This window comes from Strongylocentrotus purpuratus, unplaced genomic scaffold (genome assembly GCF_000002235.5).
Source record: "Strongylocentrotus purpuratus isolate Spur 01 unplaced genomic scaffold, Spur_5.0 spur5_scaffold_18, whole genome shotgun sequence".
Lineage (NCBI taxonomy): Eukaryota > Metazoa > Echinodermata > Echinoidea > Camarodonta > Strongylocentrotidae > Strongylocentrotus > Strongylocentrotus purpuratus.
In genome coordinates this window covers 19,970,595-19,983,937 of record NW_022145603.1, presented here as the reverse complement: position 1 = coordinate 19,983,937, position 13,343 = coordinate 19,970,595, and the positions used below count along the sequence as shown (strand labels likewise).

Here is a 13,343-nt window from a genome sequence, read left to right as displayed (position 1 = left end):
ACTTGATTGGAAACCAGCAAGCTTGGCCAGTACAGCGTCACGCTGCGCTAATCTATTCAGTTGACAGCCTCTACCCTCTCGTTTCTTCTACAAGAAAACACAATCGAACGAAATTCTTTCAGCCTCCACAAATAAACTACAGAGTTCGCTATCCAATTAAAAGCCGTTACCAGTTTTACCAAAAATATGAAACAAGGGCCCGAATCGGACGCCTCTTGGGCAAAAGGCGTCTTTGTAACGTAAAGTTTAAGAGAAAGAGCACACGCCATCGTGCCAGCGATCAAAGATGTGGCATAGATAATAGCAAAGGTGCGCAGGACTCGCTTGTTGTCTTCCCTCCTTTCCTCCATCTGAACATCATCGCATGGCATCTTTGCTACCACGCCATAAATCAGACCCAGACATACCCCTGTGAGAAAGAAAACGAGGAGCGTTGAGATGCAGACGGCTAGCTCTTCAAGAACCCCGCCGATTTTGTCCAAATAACCAATGGGAATCATAACTCCTGCGCAGACCAACCACGATGCGATGGCGGCGACGACGCATCTCGCTGTGGTGATGATGTTCTTTACCCCGAAGGGGTCGACATGGATAGTGATGAGCTGGTATAGGGCTACGAAGAGGATGTTGATCACGGATATGACCAGGGGCGTCGTCAGGTAAGGGCGTACGATTTTCGATGGAAAGTTACCCTGTATGGATAGGTTATCAAAAGTTACACTTCAACCTTCAAGTGTTAGAACAATAATACATGTAAAAACAAAATAATGAAAATAAATATCACTATGAATACAATGATAATAATAATAATAATTAGAAGAAGGAGTAAAAGAAGAAGAAAAATTGTTATAATACTAATGATATTGATAATTACAATAATAATAAAAAAGATAACAATAATAACCACAACATTCATAATAATTATAATTATAGTAGTACACCGACACCCATAAAGTTGGAATAATTTGTTCCTTACTTCTTTTCATAAAATGATTGTCACATTATTGTTTATTCGTGATAGGTAGAGTGTATATCTTTTCAGAACGTCATCTATGAATCTGGAACATAAAAACTTAATCTATCAAGAATAAATCATATTTTTACAATCATTTCATAGAAAGTGTTTAGGAAAAAATTATTCCAACTTTATGGTCAATAGTCTATTAAAAATTATAATAATTTTAGAACAATGATGTAAATGAAACAATAAAGCTAATAATAATGATTATCATAATAATAATACGAATAATAAAAAATAAATAACAATAACTAAAATGATTTGATTTGATTCGGTTTATTGAAATTAACAAAATTAAAAATTTAAAAAAAAAGAACATGCAGCTGGGAAGCTGAAATTATTCAATTTACAAAATCAATATACAACACAATCAAAATATGAATGACTAAAACGTACGACTATAAATCATGCATAATGAAACAAAATTAGAATCAATATTACATCAAAATCTAAATATATTACAAACATTAAATCAAAATCGAAATATATTACGAATATAACATCAAAATCTAAACATATTACAAATATTACGTTAAAATTTGAATAAATTACAAATATTAAAAACATTAAAAACCTTCTGTGTCATCAAAAAAGTAGAGAGAGAGAGAGAGAGAGAGAAAGAAAGAGAAAGAGAAAGACGGAACTAGAAAGAGGAATAGAAGGAAGAATACAAAAGAAAGAAAAGTTGATCAGGGAATATACGAAAGATTGAAGGAGAGGGGAAGAGAGGGACAGAGTAGAACAAGAAAAATAGAAAGAGAGAATAATGTCTAGGTCTGCCAAGATGATGTTGAACTGGAAGATGAATCGTCGTTTGCGAAGGCAACGATGGCCGAGAATGAAAGCCAGAGGGAATGTGGAAAGGAGAAAGAAAAAAAAATCGTGTTTCTACAATAAATAATAAAAGAGTAGTAACAACAATAACAGGTAGAAGGAGAGGAGAAGATTAAGAAGAAGGAGAAAAAGAAGAAGAACAAGAAGAACAAGAAGAAGAAGAAGAAGAAGAAAGAGAAGGAGAAGAAGACGAGGAAGAAGAAGGAGAAGAGGGAGAAAACAAGGAGAAGAGGGAGAGAAGAAGAAGAAGAAGAAGAAGAAGAAGAAGAAGAAGAAGAAAAGAAGAAAAAGAAGAAAAGAAGAAGAAGAAGGAAAAAAAAGAACAATAAAAGGAACAGTAATAGTGAAGTGCATTTAACAAGAAAATGGCACAAAATACTGGCTGACACAACATAGCCATAATACAGAGAAATTGACAAAATATAACTATAATTTATTAAAATTGTACACCTACCGATCCGAGGTTGACTACTACAAGATGACAGATGAGACTAACTAAGTCTGCCAGGATGATGTTGAATTGGAAGAGGAATCGTCGTTGGCGAAGGCGATGATGACCGAGAATGAAAGCCAGAGTGAATGTGGAGAGGAGAAAAGCGATGCCGAGTGTCAGGTAGAAAACGACTTTATTAGCTGCAGTACTCTGGTTACAATCGAATCCAAGTTCGAGATGAATAACATCGGAACCCATCTTGATAGTGAAGTTTTTTTTTTAAATCTATGTGTTTCTTAGTCGTCAGGCGTGATATCCTGAATAAATATAGCGTGATTGGGTAAATATCAATAATTACCCCTATATAAAGGTCACTCCATGGACACAAGAAAAGCGCTCTTTTTGATCAGGTGGTCTTTGTGTGCAGGTTCCTTAAATCACGGTGTCAATGAAAAAACAAAGTTCACGGTGACTGGAAATTGCGTCTTTAAATCTGGAGGGTCTCTCTACATAAGTGGTCGCTATTCAAATCAGGTGTGGTTGTGATTTCCTTCCTTCCAGTCTCTTTTAACACCTGGATGGAGAGAGGAAAATGCAGATAAATGTCTCGCCAAAGAACGCGAGCGTTATACTACAATATTATTGCACTACAAATATATGTCTTTAGAAATACCTATACCCTTCATGTCAGCGGTGTAAATATTCATATATTTATATTCAAATTTATTGTCCAATGATTGGAAATTTGTTTCATTTGCATGTCAGTACAAGATTACACATTATAATCATCAATAAGATACAGATGGGTACAGAGTAGAACATTTAACTTGGACATAGGTAACAACAAATGCGATAGTTCAACATGCAGACTAAAATTCGATTCATAAATTCAGACTAAGTAGTTAAATTCAGTTCAAGTTCGGATTAAATTCATTCGCAATTCAGATTAAAATACAATTAAAGATTTAAACCATTAAAACCTTAGGCTGTTAGTCCTGCCAATAATTTGGTTACCAGGCTGGGTTTGTTTCACTGTAAAAAGTGATATCTGCATGCTATATAAAAGTTTGAATAAAGAAGCAATTCTGTGAAATGACAAAAATTATGGTACTCTATGTAACTGATAGCATTCAATACTGAAAAATTAACATAATGCCTGTCCAACTAATAAAGGTAGTGGCCCTCATTTTAAAGCCTTCTAATTTCTTGGTAATTTCCCCAGTAGTAAGTCAAATCTTAGAACACACCATCTTCCTATCTATGATTTTCTGTTAGTTCTTTAAATGTTCTTCATCCTGGAAACCTCTTTAAATAATTGTCACACATTATACACAGTCATCATATCTGATTGATACACGTCTGTAAAAACCCAATTACACACACACACAAAGTCATGTTGTAGCATGACTACTGTCTAATTGTTATCCCTGGTGGAGGCTTGCAAAATAATGAAGGTTACAAAATAAACATGAAGACTGCAATGCAATGTCCTGATACATGTTAGGATGTTGTAGCACGGTTATTTTGGGGTTTGGAATAACCAATTAGTGTAGAAACAATGTAATTTTGAATGTTACTGATATAACTTTTACTATGTCTTGTAAACCTTAGAAAAATAAAGGGAATTTTGTAAAACTGTATAATTATACATGTATATAATGATTTAAATTGTTATGATTCAAATTGCATGAATACAAATGCTAGTATAACAGGTGAAATATATGCTGGGCTATTACTGACCAAGAGCAGCTAACGGGATGTTGTCTGAGTCAGATTCCACTTCTCCTTCCTCAAAGTCTGTATGAACTCCATGGGTTCTGTTTCATTCTACATAAGGATTTCCTCATCAGGTTCAAGAACCTGACAAAGACAGCTATAGCGGGATGTGATCTGAATCGGATTTCACTTTTTCTTCCTCAAAGTCTGTCATCCAACTCCATGGGTTCTGTTTGATTCGGCATAGGGATTTCCTCATCGGGTTTAAGAACCTGACCAAAAATATGACCAATAAATAATCAGAACTTGAAATTTATGAACGACGTGTTATGTTGTTGTTTGTAAATTCGCCCACTCCTGTCATTAATTTAATGGTAACAGGGTTATACCAAATAATAGTCAGCACAATCATTTCTCCTGAGTGTTTCTACATCCTTGATCATAAATGAGCTTGTTCATAGACACGCAGGGGCGGGTCCAGGATTTTCCAATGGGGGGGGGGGGGGGGGGGCTGAACTTTCAAAATCGCGCCGACCGATATTTCGCTCAGTGTGGGGGGGGGGGGGGGGGGCTCGGAGTAGTGAGCACTAAATTACAGACCAAATCTCCCGTTGAGTTTCTATTCATGAGTTATGTGTTATGTCTCGATCAAAGTGGCAGATCGGCAGTTTATCTCTCACAGACCATGTAGATAAACTTATTTACCAAATATATTTAGTATAGGCGGTTTCCCGGCAAAAATGTTATCATCATGTATTAGTCATTAGTTAACATTATTCTTTCACATGATTGGTAAGAGCTTCCATTTTATTTTTTGAAATTGGGGCGTTTCCAATACTGGTCTTTACCTTTAACAGCATCTGAACTGAGTTGTAAACACTTCAATACAGAGCTCCGTGCTTTTTCCAGGAAGTTTGATTTTTCGTCTGCATTGATATCGACCCACGTGGGCGATACAGTGAAGTAAGTTATCGCGCATGCGCTACACAGCAGACGACGCGATAAACATCCCGATTCCAGGAACGCAGAATATGAGTTGAAAAAAACATGTAGGATCTATAAAAGTCGACTCCGGTTTGGATTTGTCAAAACTTTTCCCATCACCTCGTCGTGATCAACATCAGGATCAATTACGATGAAGTATTCACACCTAGAAGCGTTCATCGTCGCTGTGTGCTTAACGTCACTGTCTGCTGTACTGGTTGAAGCTGAAAGGTGAGTTATGGACTTGTGTAGGTTAGCCACGCGAGCTAGTATGGCACCGGTCCTGCCCCGGCTTTAGCCACGGCGATACCGGTGGGGTTCCTGGTTATATTTTGTGGGCCGTATAATCTATAGTGAGCTCCAGTGTGAGCTCCGGCCGAGTCACCGACCCACAGTGGGCCAGGGAGGAACCAAAGTGTGCCAAAACTAATTTCCGGGGCTTTATTTTCTATAAATCCATAGGAAATGTTTGGATGTCCAGGGATTTCCGCTTAAATGGTATTAGACTACCAGCATTTTCTCTGATATCTAAGCTTTGAGTTGATACCAGATTTGGCTGCCCGATTGTGCCCGTTATTATGTTAGAGCCGTTTTCCTTGCAACATTGCCCCGAAAAATGTGTTTATTTTGGTCCGCGGTGTCAGAACAAGTGTCACGCGCCCCCAAGCGCCGTGATTTATGACCACGAATCCTTCATGATTCAGCCGCTGACTAAAAACAAACATATTTTTCGGGACAATGTGGCAAGGGGAATCGGCTCTAACATGACAACGGGCAAGATCGGGCAGCCAAATTTGGTATCAACTTAAAGCATAGACATCAGACAAAATGTTGGTATTAAAATATAAGCGGAACTCTGCGGAAATCTAAACGTTTCCTCTGGATTTATAAAAAACATGGATAATTAGTCCATTTTTCAGTGAATTAACCTTTAATATTTAATGAAGATTGTGTTTCTATACATTTTAACCAATTCATGCAACGAAATGAACTATCAGGAATATGTGAGAGCAATTTCATATCAATAACTTAAGAACTTCATGTTAAATTGATAGATTTATAAAATCAGTCACTTTTGCATTAAAACTGTGAATATGTAGGATTTTGCTGTTTGAAGGAGTAAATTTATACCCTAGTTGTGCTTACTGGAACTAAATATTTTACTGAGGTATTCCTCAATGGATTAAAGTTCAACTGGTCAAGAAGAGAATTGAAGAAAAATAAATCACCAAAAATGAGTTTTAGCGCACTGGTTCCTCCCTGGCCCACTGTGCGTTGCCATGGTTACGCGGACGAGCGTTGAATCGGCTCTGCGTAAATGTAAACAGTACAAATGTGTACCGATTATGCCTAATAATAATCGATGGACGTGCGGAGGAAAAGCGCCTGCACATGCAGTGTTGCAAATTTTGGCAAAAAGAAATATCATACATGGAAAGCTTAGGTTTGGGCGGACATTTTGAGATTAACATCACTGCGGGAATCGGCCGGAATCCTAATAAACATGCTACTTTTATAAAAAAAATGCAATTTTTTCCTTTTTTGGTGAAATCTAATGCTCTTTTTTCCCAAAATGAAGCTTTCATAAATTTGGTCATTGTATTTTCTAATTGGGTTACCAATAGGCAAAAAGTGCACGCAGTATCAAATTGACTGCTTTTCCCTTCATAAATTCTCAACACCTATTGTAAAGTTGCCTCTTTTATCATTTTTGGAGCAACATATAGATTTTCCCATGTTCACAGGGTATATGACACTTTTAAAACTCGCTAAATATTAAAATATGGGTGGAAAAATATTCTTTAGAATGTTTTCTTCCCCAAGCGAATGAAAAAAATATAAAAATTCACATTCGCCAATTTTGAGTTTTGGCACACTTTAAGGCGATTCTGGCCCACTGTGCGACCCCACTGTGCGACCCCGCTGCGGCGCTGGCCTGAGCTGGGAGGCGGGCGCGTGGACGGGGCTTACTATGATGACTTATACTCTCGTAAAAAAATTAATTCAACAATATATTATACATATATGGTGAGAGCAACCAGTGCCAGTGGCATGAATGGCCTGCCATTGTTCAAGTCCAACTTAAAGAGCACGTCCACTCTCAAAAATAAGTTACTTTCACTAGGAGCAGAAAAATCAGAAAAAATCACAAACCAATCAAAAAAAGTTTGAGTAAAATCGGATAACGAAAAAGAAATGACATGAAAAACTTTGAAAATAACTAGACAAATTGGCAAATCGATCACTCATGAGGCTGTGAAGTCATGTCCACACTAAGTTAGATCTATCCACTAATTATTTTCTTTATATTGATAATATAAAATTCCTATTTCCCACCTAAGATAGACTAGTAAGAATCTAAGTTAGACCCCTGTATACACATACATGTACGTCTGAAAGTGGACTGAGGCCGGCCCCGGAGGCGGCTCGACGTACGTGTAACACCAACTTTTTTTGAAAAGCCTGACTGATTGAGGCCAGGTGGACTCAGTCCACCTCTGGATGTGGTTTGAGGCCGGCCCGAGTCCGGACTCAGTCCCGCAATCAGTAGGTGTAACACCAAAGTGGATTCAGGGCCGGCTTATAAGCGGAAGTGACGTGACCTGTCATCATTATATCAACATAATAGATGGGGCGCGCTTTGCCACCTTTCCTTATGTTATTCTTTGTTTTTATCATTCTATCACTTAATTTCTCTTTCTGTCTTTCTGTATGTTATTCTTTGTTTTTATCATTCATCTTCTCTTTCTGTCTTTCCATATGTTATTCTTTGTTTCTTCCTTCTATTACCTTCTCTTATGTTATTCAGTTTTTTTAATAATAATTATACCACTTTCTCTTTTTGTCTTTCCTTATGTTATTCTTTGTTTCTTCCTTCTACCACCTTCTCTTATAAATGTTATTCTTTGTTTTTATCATTCTATCACTTTCTCTTTCTGTCTTTCCTCATGTTATTCTTTGTTTTTATCATTCTATCACTTAATTTCTCTTTCTGTCTTTCCATATGTTATTCTTTGTTTTATCATTCTATCACCTTCTCTTTCTGTCTTTCCTTATGTTATTCTTTGTTTCTTCCTTCTATTACCTTCTCTGATGTTATTCAGGTTGTTTTAAATAATTCTACCACTTTCTCTTTTTGTCTTTCCTTATGTTATTCTTTGTTTCTTCCATCTATTACCCTCTCTTATGTTATTCTTAGTTTTTATCATTTCTGGAATGCGCCCCAACGTCAGCTCGTGAAAAGGCGACGTGAGGCCGGCCTATATGTGTAGACGCAAAATTGCGGGCCTGAGATATATGTAACGGTTTTGTTGAACTCGAGGCGGCTTCAAATTGCAGGCGTGAGGCCACCTCCAGGGCCGGCTTTAAAAGCCGACGCATGTGTAACAGGGGTCTTTAATTTCTTGACACCAGCATCCAAGTCAGATTGATAGTATTTGTGTGAATGCACTGTCATATAGAGTATTTTTATGCCTCCGCCACCGAAGGTGGTGCCGGAGGCATCATGTTTTCGGGTTGTCCGTCCGTACGTCCGTCCCGTTTGACCGTTATCACAATATCTCAAGAACCATTTAAGATTTAAACTTAAGACTCGGGAATAGTATTTATCACCATAGGAAGACGATCTGATTAGATTTTGGAGTACGTAGGTCAAAGGTCACAGGTCACAGAGGTCAACTTATGAAATTCCTTGTATTGAGTTTGTTAGCGCGATATCTCAAGAACCATTTGAGATTTAAACTTCAAACTTAAGGATAGTATGTATCACCATAGGAAGACGATCTGATTAGATTTTGGAGCACGTATGTCAAAGGTCAAGGGTCACAGAGGTCAACTTATGAAATTCCATACATTGAGATTGTTATCATGATATCTCAAGAACCACTGGAGATTTAAATTTCAAACTTAGTGATAGTGTGTATCACTATAGGAAAACAATCTGATTAGATTTTGGAGCACGTAGGTCAAAGGTCAAGGGTCACAGAGGTCAACTTATGAAATTCCATACATTGAGATTGTTATCATAATATCTCAAGAACCACTGGAGATTTAAACTTCAAACTTAATGATGGTGTGTATCACCATAGGAAGACAATCTGATTAGATTTTGGAGCACGTAGGTCAAAGGTCAAGGGTCACAGAGGTCAACTTATGAAATTCCATACATTGAGATCGTTATCGCGATATCTCAAGAACCACTGGAGAATTTTCACTTCAAACTTAATGATAGTATGTATCACCATATCATAATATCTCAAGAACCACTGGAGATTTAAACTTCAAACTTAATGATAGTGTGTATCACCATAGGAAGACAATCTGATTAGATTTTGGAGCACGTAGGTCAAAGGTCAAGGGTCACAGAGGTCAACTTATGAAATTCCATACATTGAGATTGTTATCATGATATCTCAAGAACCACTGGAGATTTAAACTCCAAACTTGTTTAAATTGCTCTATGGTGGAGGCATCATTTTCGACTGCGCGCAGTCAAAATTCCATCTAGTTTTCCATTTAAATCATGAAAAATTTGAATTTTGATTTAAACTATTTACATAAAAATCAATAATTATGATTATTATCTACATGTAGATGATGCTTCCAAGGGGTACAATAAATCAGTGTATTCAATATATTTAGCGCAGTACCCGGATGACCAACCAATATTCTATTCATATTGCTCAGCCATCCGGGAACTTCAACTATCGATATCAATATCATGGCGATATATCACACAAAATTAGCTCAAAATAAGCGCGACACAGTCAGAGGTCCAATATTAGATGCGAGCAAGGCAGGGTACGCTTAAAAACAATGATTATGTAAATGAGGGTTTAAACCATTGGTTAAGTTAAACCTCCTTTGTGAATTTGGGCCATAGCCATATTTACCGAGGTAAGTCAAAATGTTGTTATTTCGCTAGTCAATAATAATAATAATAATAATAATAATAATGATATTGTATGGCTTTGTTTTCGTGTGATACAGGAAAATATTGCTCTGGCTAAGACAATATGACTCGTCTTTGACTCGTCCAATATTGCCATAGCTCGAGCAATTTATTCTTGTATCACACTCAAATTATATAGCCATCCAAAAAATATACAATATTCAGAAAAAAGTATCAATTCTTCAAAGTTCATAAAAGATTTGTGAAATGTCATGCACGCAATATGATATAAAAATCATATAACCTGGGCAAAGGCATGGGGAAATCAAGTTTTGGGGAATAAAAAGAGAAATTAATGGGATTAAACTATATACAATTGATAAATAGTGAGACATGACGTCACAAACTGATAACCAAATTGGCAATTTGTGTAGTGATTTCCATTGTTCCATAGTTTTACATACTTTTTCAAAAATTCATAACTTTCTTATTAGTTACCTGATTTTGCTCAAACTTGTTTTGATTGGTTTGACTGATTTTTCTGGTATCCATTTGGAGTGGCAATGATGTGGATGTCGTGCCAATTAGGGACATTAATGCTGCTGTTAGGCAGGGATTTGAAACTCAACTTGATAGAGTGAAATAGCGAATAAACCAGAGCACTTCCAGATGTGTATATCGGTGACCCGCCCTGCTCTATGATATAGCAATGCTAATAAATGTAGTGACATTGATATTTTTCTGTTTTTCCTTTCTCTATGATACAACCATGAATTGTAAAACATCAGGGGGTTAGTTATCACATTTCCCGAGACAGTCTATCTGAACTCAACCGAGAAAGTATGCTTCACAGCAGCAAATGTCAGCGGAAACATGCAAGTCCGAGCAAGGCTAGTGCTCCCGGGTTATGCACATCCTTTCAGCACCTGGATGGGTACGGAGAGGGATGGATGTGTGGACATTTCCACAAATACTCGTTACTATAGAGTATGTAGATTTCAATTTCAATTTCCACCCCTCCCCTTTCTTTATAGAAACTTATATTTGGAGGGGGAGGGGGGGGGGGGGGGCGACAGGGCAATATAGACTACACTGATGTACATGTCAACATTATACTGTGTCCAAAATAAACTTTCTGATTTTCTGGGTTGATTAATTCCATATCACCCAATCCTTTATTTCATATTGAATATATGATTTAATACAAAAAAAGGAAAAAATTATAGCCACAAAAGTCATGAATCATTTGTTGAAATGATCGAAGATTGCAATGCAGGTAAAAAAAAAAATGCCTGTGAGAACTACACTCTTATCCTATGGAATTAAGTGAAGTTTCATCTTCAAAATACAAAATTAATAACTACTTTGAATTTATTGCAATATTGATTTATCCTTGAAATTGTAACTATATTTAAGATATATGACATAAAATGATATTGTGAGGAATGACAATATGTTTTGTACATGTTGCAATTTACACCAAGAAATGACGTAATTTTATGATATTTTTCACATTATATATGAAGTCCCGAGCTGTTCCAAGAACAGGAGAACTCCTTGTGGAGTGGTCTGTGGAACGAACGCCAGGTTCTCTGTTCGTGGAGAAGACCTACAGGAAATCTGTTACTGTGGCCCCTGTGAAGAACCAGACGTTCATTCAGTCAGACAAGCCTATCTATCAGCCAGGACAGAAAGGTAAGGGCTCTTGGTTCAGTCCCTTTGTTAATCTGTCCAAGGGTTATGCCATTTTAAAAAATATACATGTTTAGCGTCTCCGCCCGCTTCCTTTCTGGGGGCCGCCTTCTATTTTTAATTTTTATTTTTTTTAATCTTTTTTTAAAAAATCTTTTATTTATTTATTTTTTTATTTTTTTTAAAGAAAAACACTGCTAAAATGGATCTATTTCTGTTTTATATTAAAAAAAAAAATGTCGGCAGCCATCTTGAAAAACAGCCCGACTGTCATGGAAAATGTACCGAGCGGCCATTTTGAAAAAGAAAAAAAAAGGGCCTCCTCCTTCCTTTTTTTCAAGAAAACAGGACACTAAACATGTTTTTTTTTATTTGGCCTTAATAGTACTCTTCAGAAGTATTGCTAGACCATGTTGAATGGCCGGGGTAGGGAAATTAAAAGTTGTGGACTAGTTAAAACAGTTTTTGTCTCGTCTGCATATCAAGAGCGAGACATAGACGCCGCTTTTACGGCGGCGGTGGCGTCAACATAAACAATTAACCAAGCTATTGACACTAACATAATTAGAATTTACACAAGTAATCAGAATTTACCATTATTTTCCATATCCAAAATAATGAAAAGGGGGTAGGATTTAACATTTGTTGATGATATGGCATGGAATGACTGTATATATTATGTGCAAGTATTTTTGATTGATGATACAATAATGTACTTATTTTTATTCTTACAACTAGTTCTGTTCAGAGTGCTGACTGTGCTATACCCGAAATTGCTGCCCGATACGGAAAATGTAAGTTGAGATCACTATTAAAGAAATAGTTGGTGTAGTTTTGAATATGTCAGGTGTTATTTACACCTACCTATTTACCCCAAGAAACATTAACTACTAATGATATGGCATCTTTGTTGTGGGGAATCAACAGTTATATAGTATATTTTACGATATGTGATGATAATTATCAGGTTATCCTGGAGATTTTATATACATGTAAATTTACTTAGATGTTTTTATTTTTTCTTTATTTTTTTCTTTTTCTTCTAGAAATCAAACTCTAGCTTCTGAGCTTTATTGGGGCAGATTTTGACTGGAATTATCACATTTGTTTTGTTATTGACAAAATAACCAGGATAGTTGAATAATAGTATGGAAATCCTTAATTTTGTTTTCAAAATGACAGAAAAAAGATGTATGGATCACCTCTCCTGGTGGAACTAGAATGCAACAGTGGAGAGATCAGGTCAGTAGCGATGGCCTCTTGGATATGGCCTTTGAACTCCTGGAAGAATCCGAGCTCGGGAACTGGACGATACATGTGCAGGTGCATGGTGGGAGGACGACCATCCAAGAGTTCAAAGTTCAGGAGTATGGTAAGAGATACATTTGTACAGATCATCATTTGTGTGTACACAGAAAGAAACCTGTTGTCTTGACCTCTAGGTCAGCTCTCGATTTGGGTTTGACCATAGTCAGGGCTATTACGCACATTGATTGGTTCGGCTCAATATCTTTTGACTGAAAGCCCCCCCCCCCCAAAAAAAAAAATAATAATAATAATAATAATAACTAGACATTTAATTCGTCATGGGGACGAATTAGGTGGTCTGTCTTCAAGTCTTATGATATATTATAATATTTACTATATTGAGAAAGGGAGAAGTTATATAGACATGTAAACAATGATGATCATCATGATGATGATGATGATGATGTTCTTGATAGTAATGGTGATGACGATGATGATGATGATGATGATCATGATGATGTTGATGA

At 36.6% G+C, this 13,343-nt stretch overlaps 1 protein-coding gene across 1 annotated transcript; it reads left to right on the top strand.

Moving 5' to 3' along the window:
* The first annotated feature begins 4,954 nt into the window (after positions 1 to 4,954).
* Positions 4,955 to 13,089, top strand: LOC763486 (ovostatin). The gene is made up of 5 exons (XM_030988822.1): positions 4,955 to 5,216; positions 10,665 to 10,863; positions 11,403 to 11,571; positions 12,307 to 12,362; positions 12,751 to 13,089. Exons 1-5 carry the CDS (start codon positions 5,137 to 5,139, stop codon positions 13,087 to 13,089), a joined length of 843 nt encoding a protein of 280 aa, XP_030844682.1. The 5' UTR covers positions 4,955 to 5,136.
* The last annotated feature ends 254 nt before the right edge of the window (positions 13,090 to 13,343 follow it).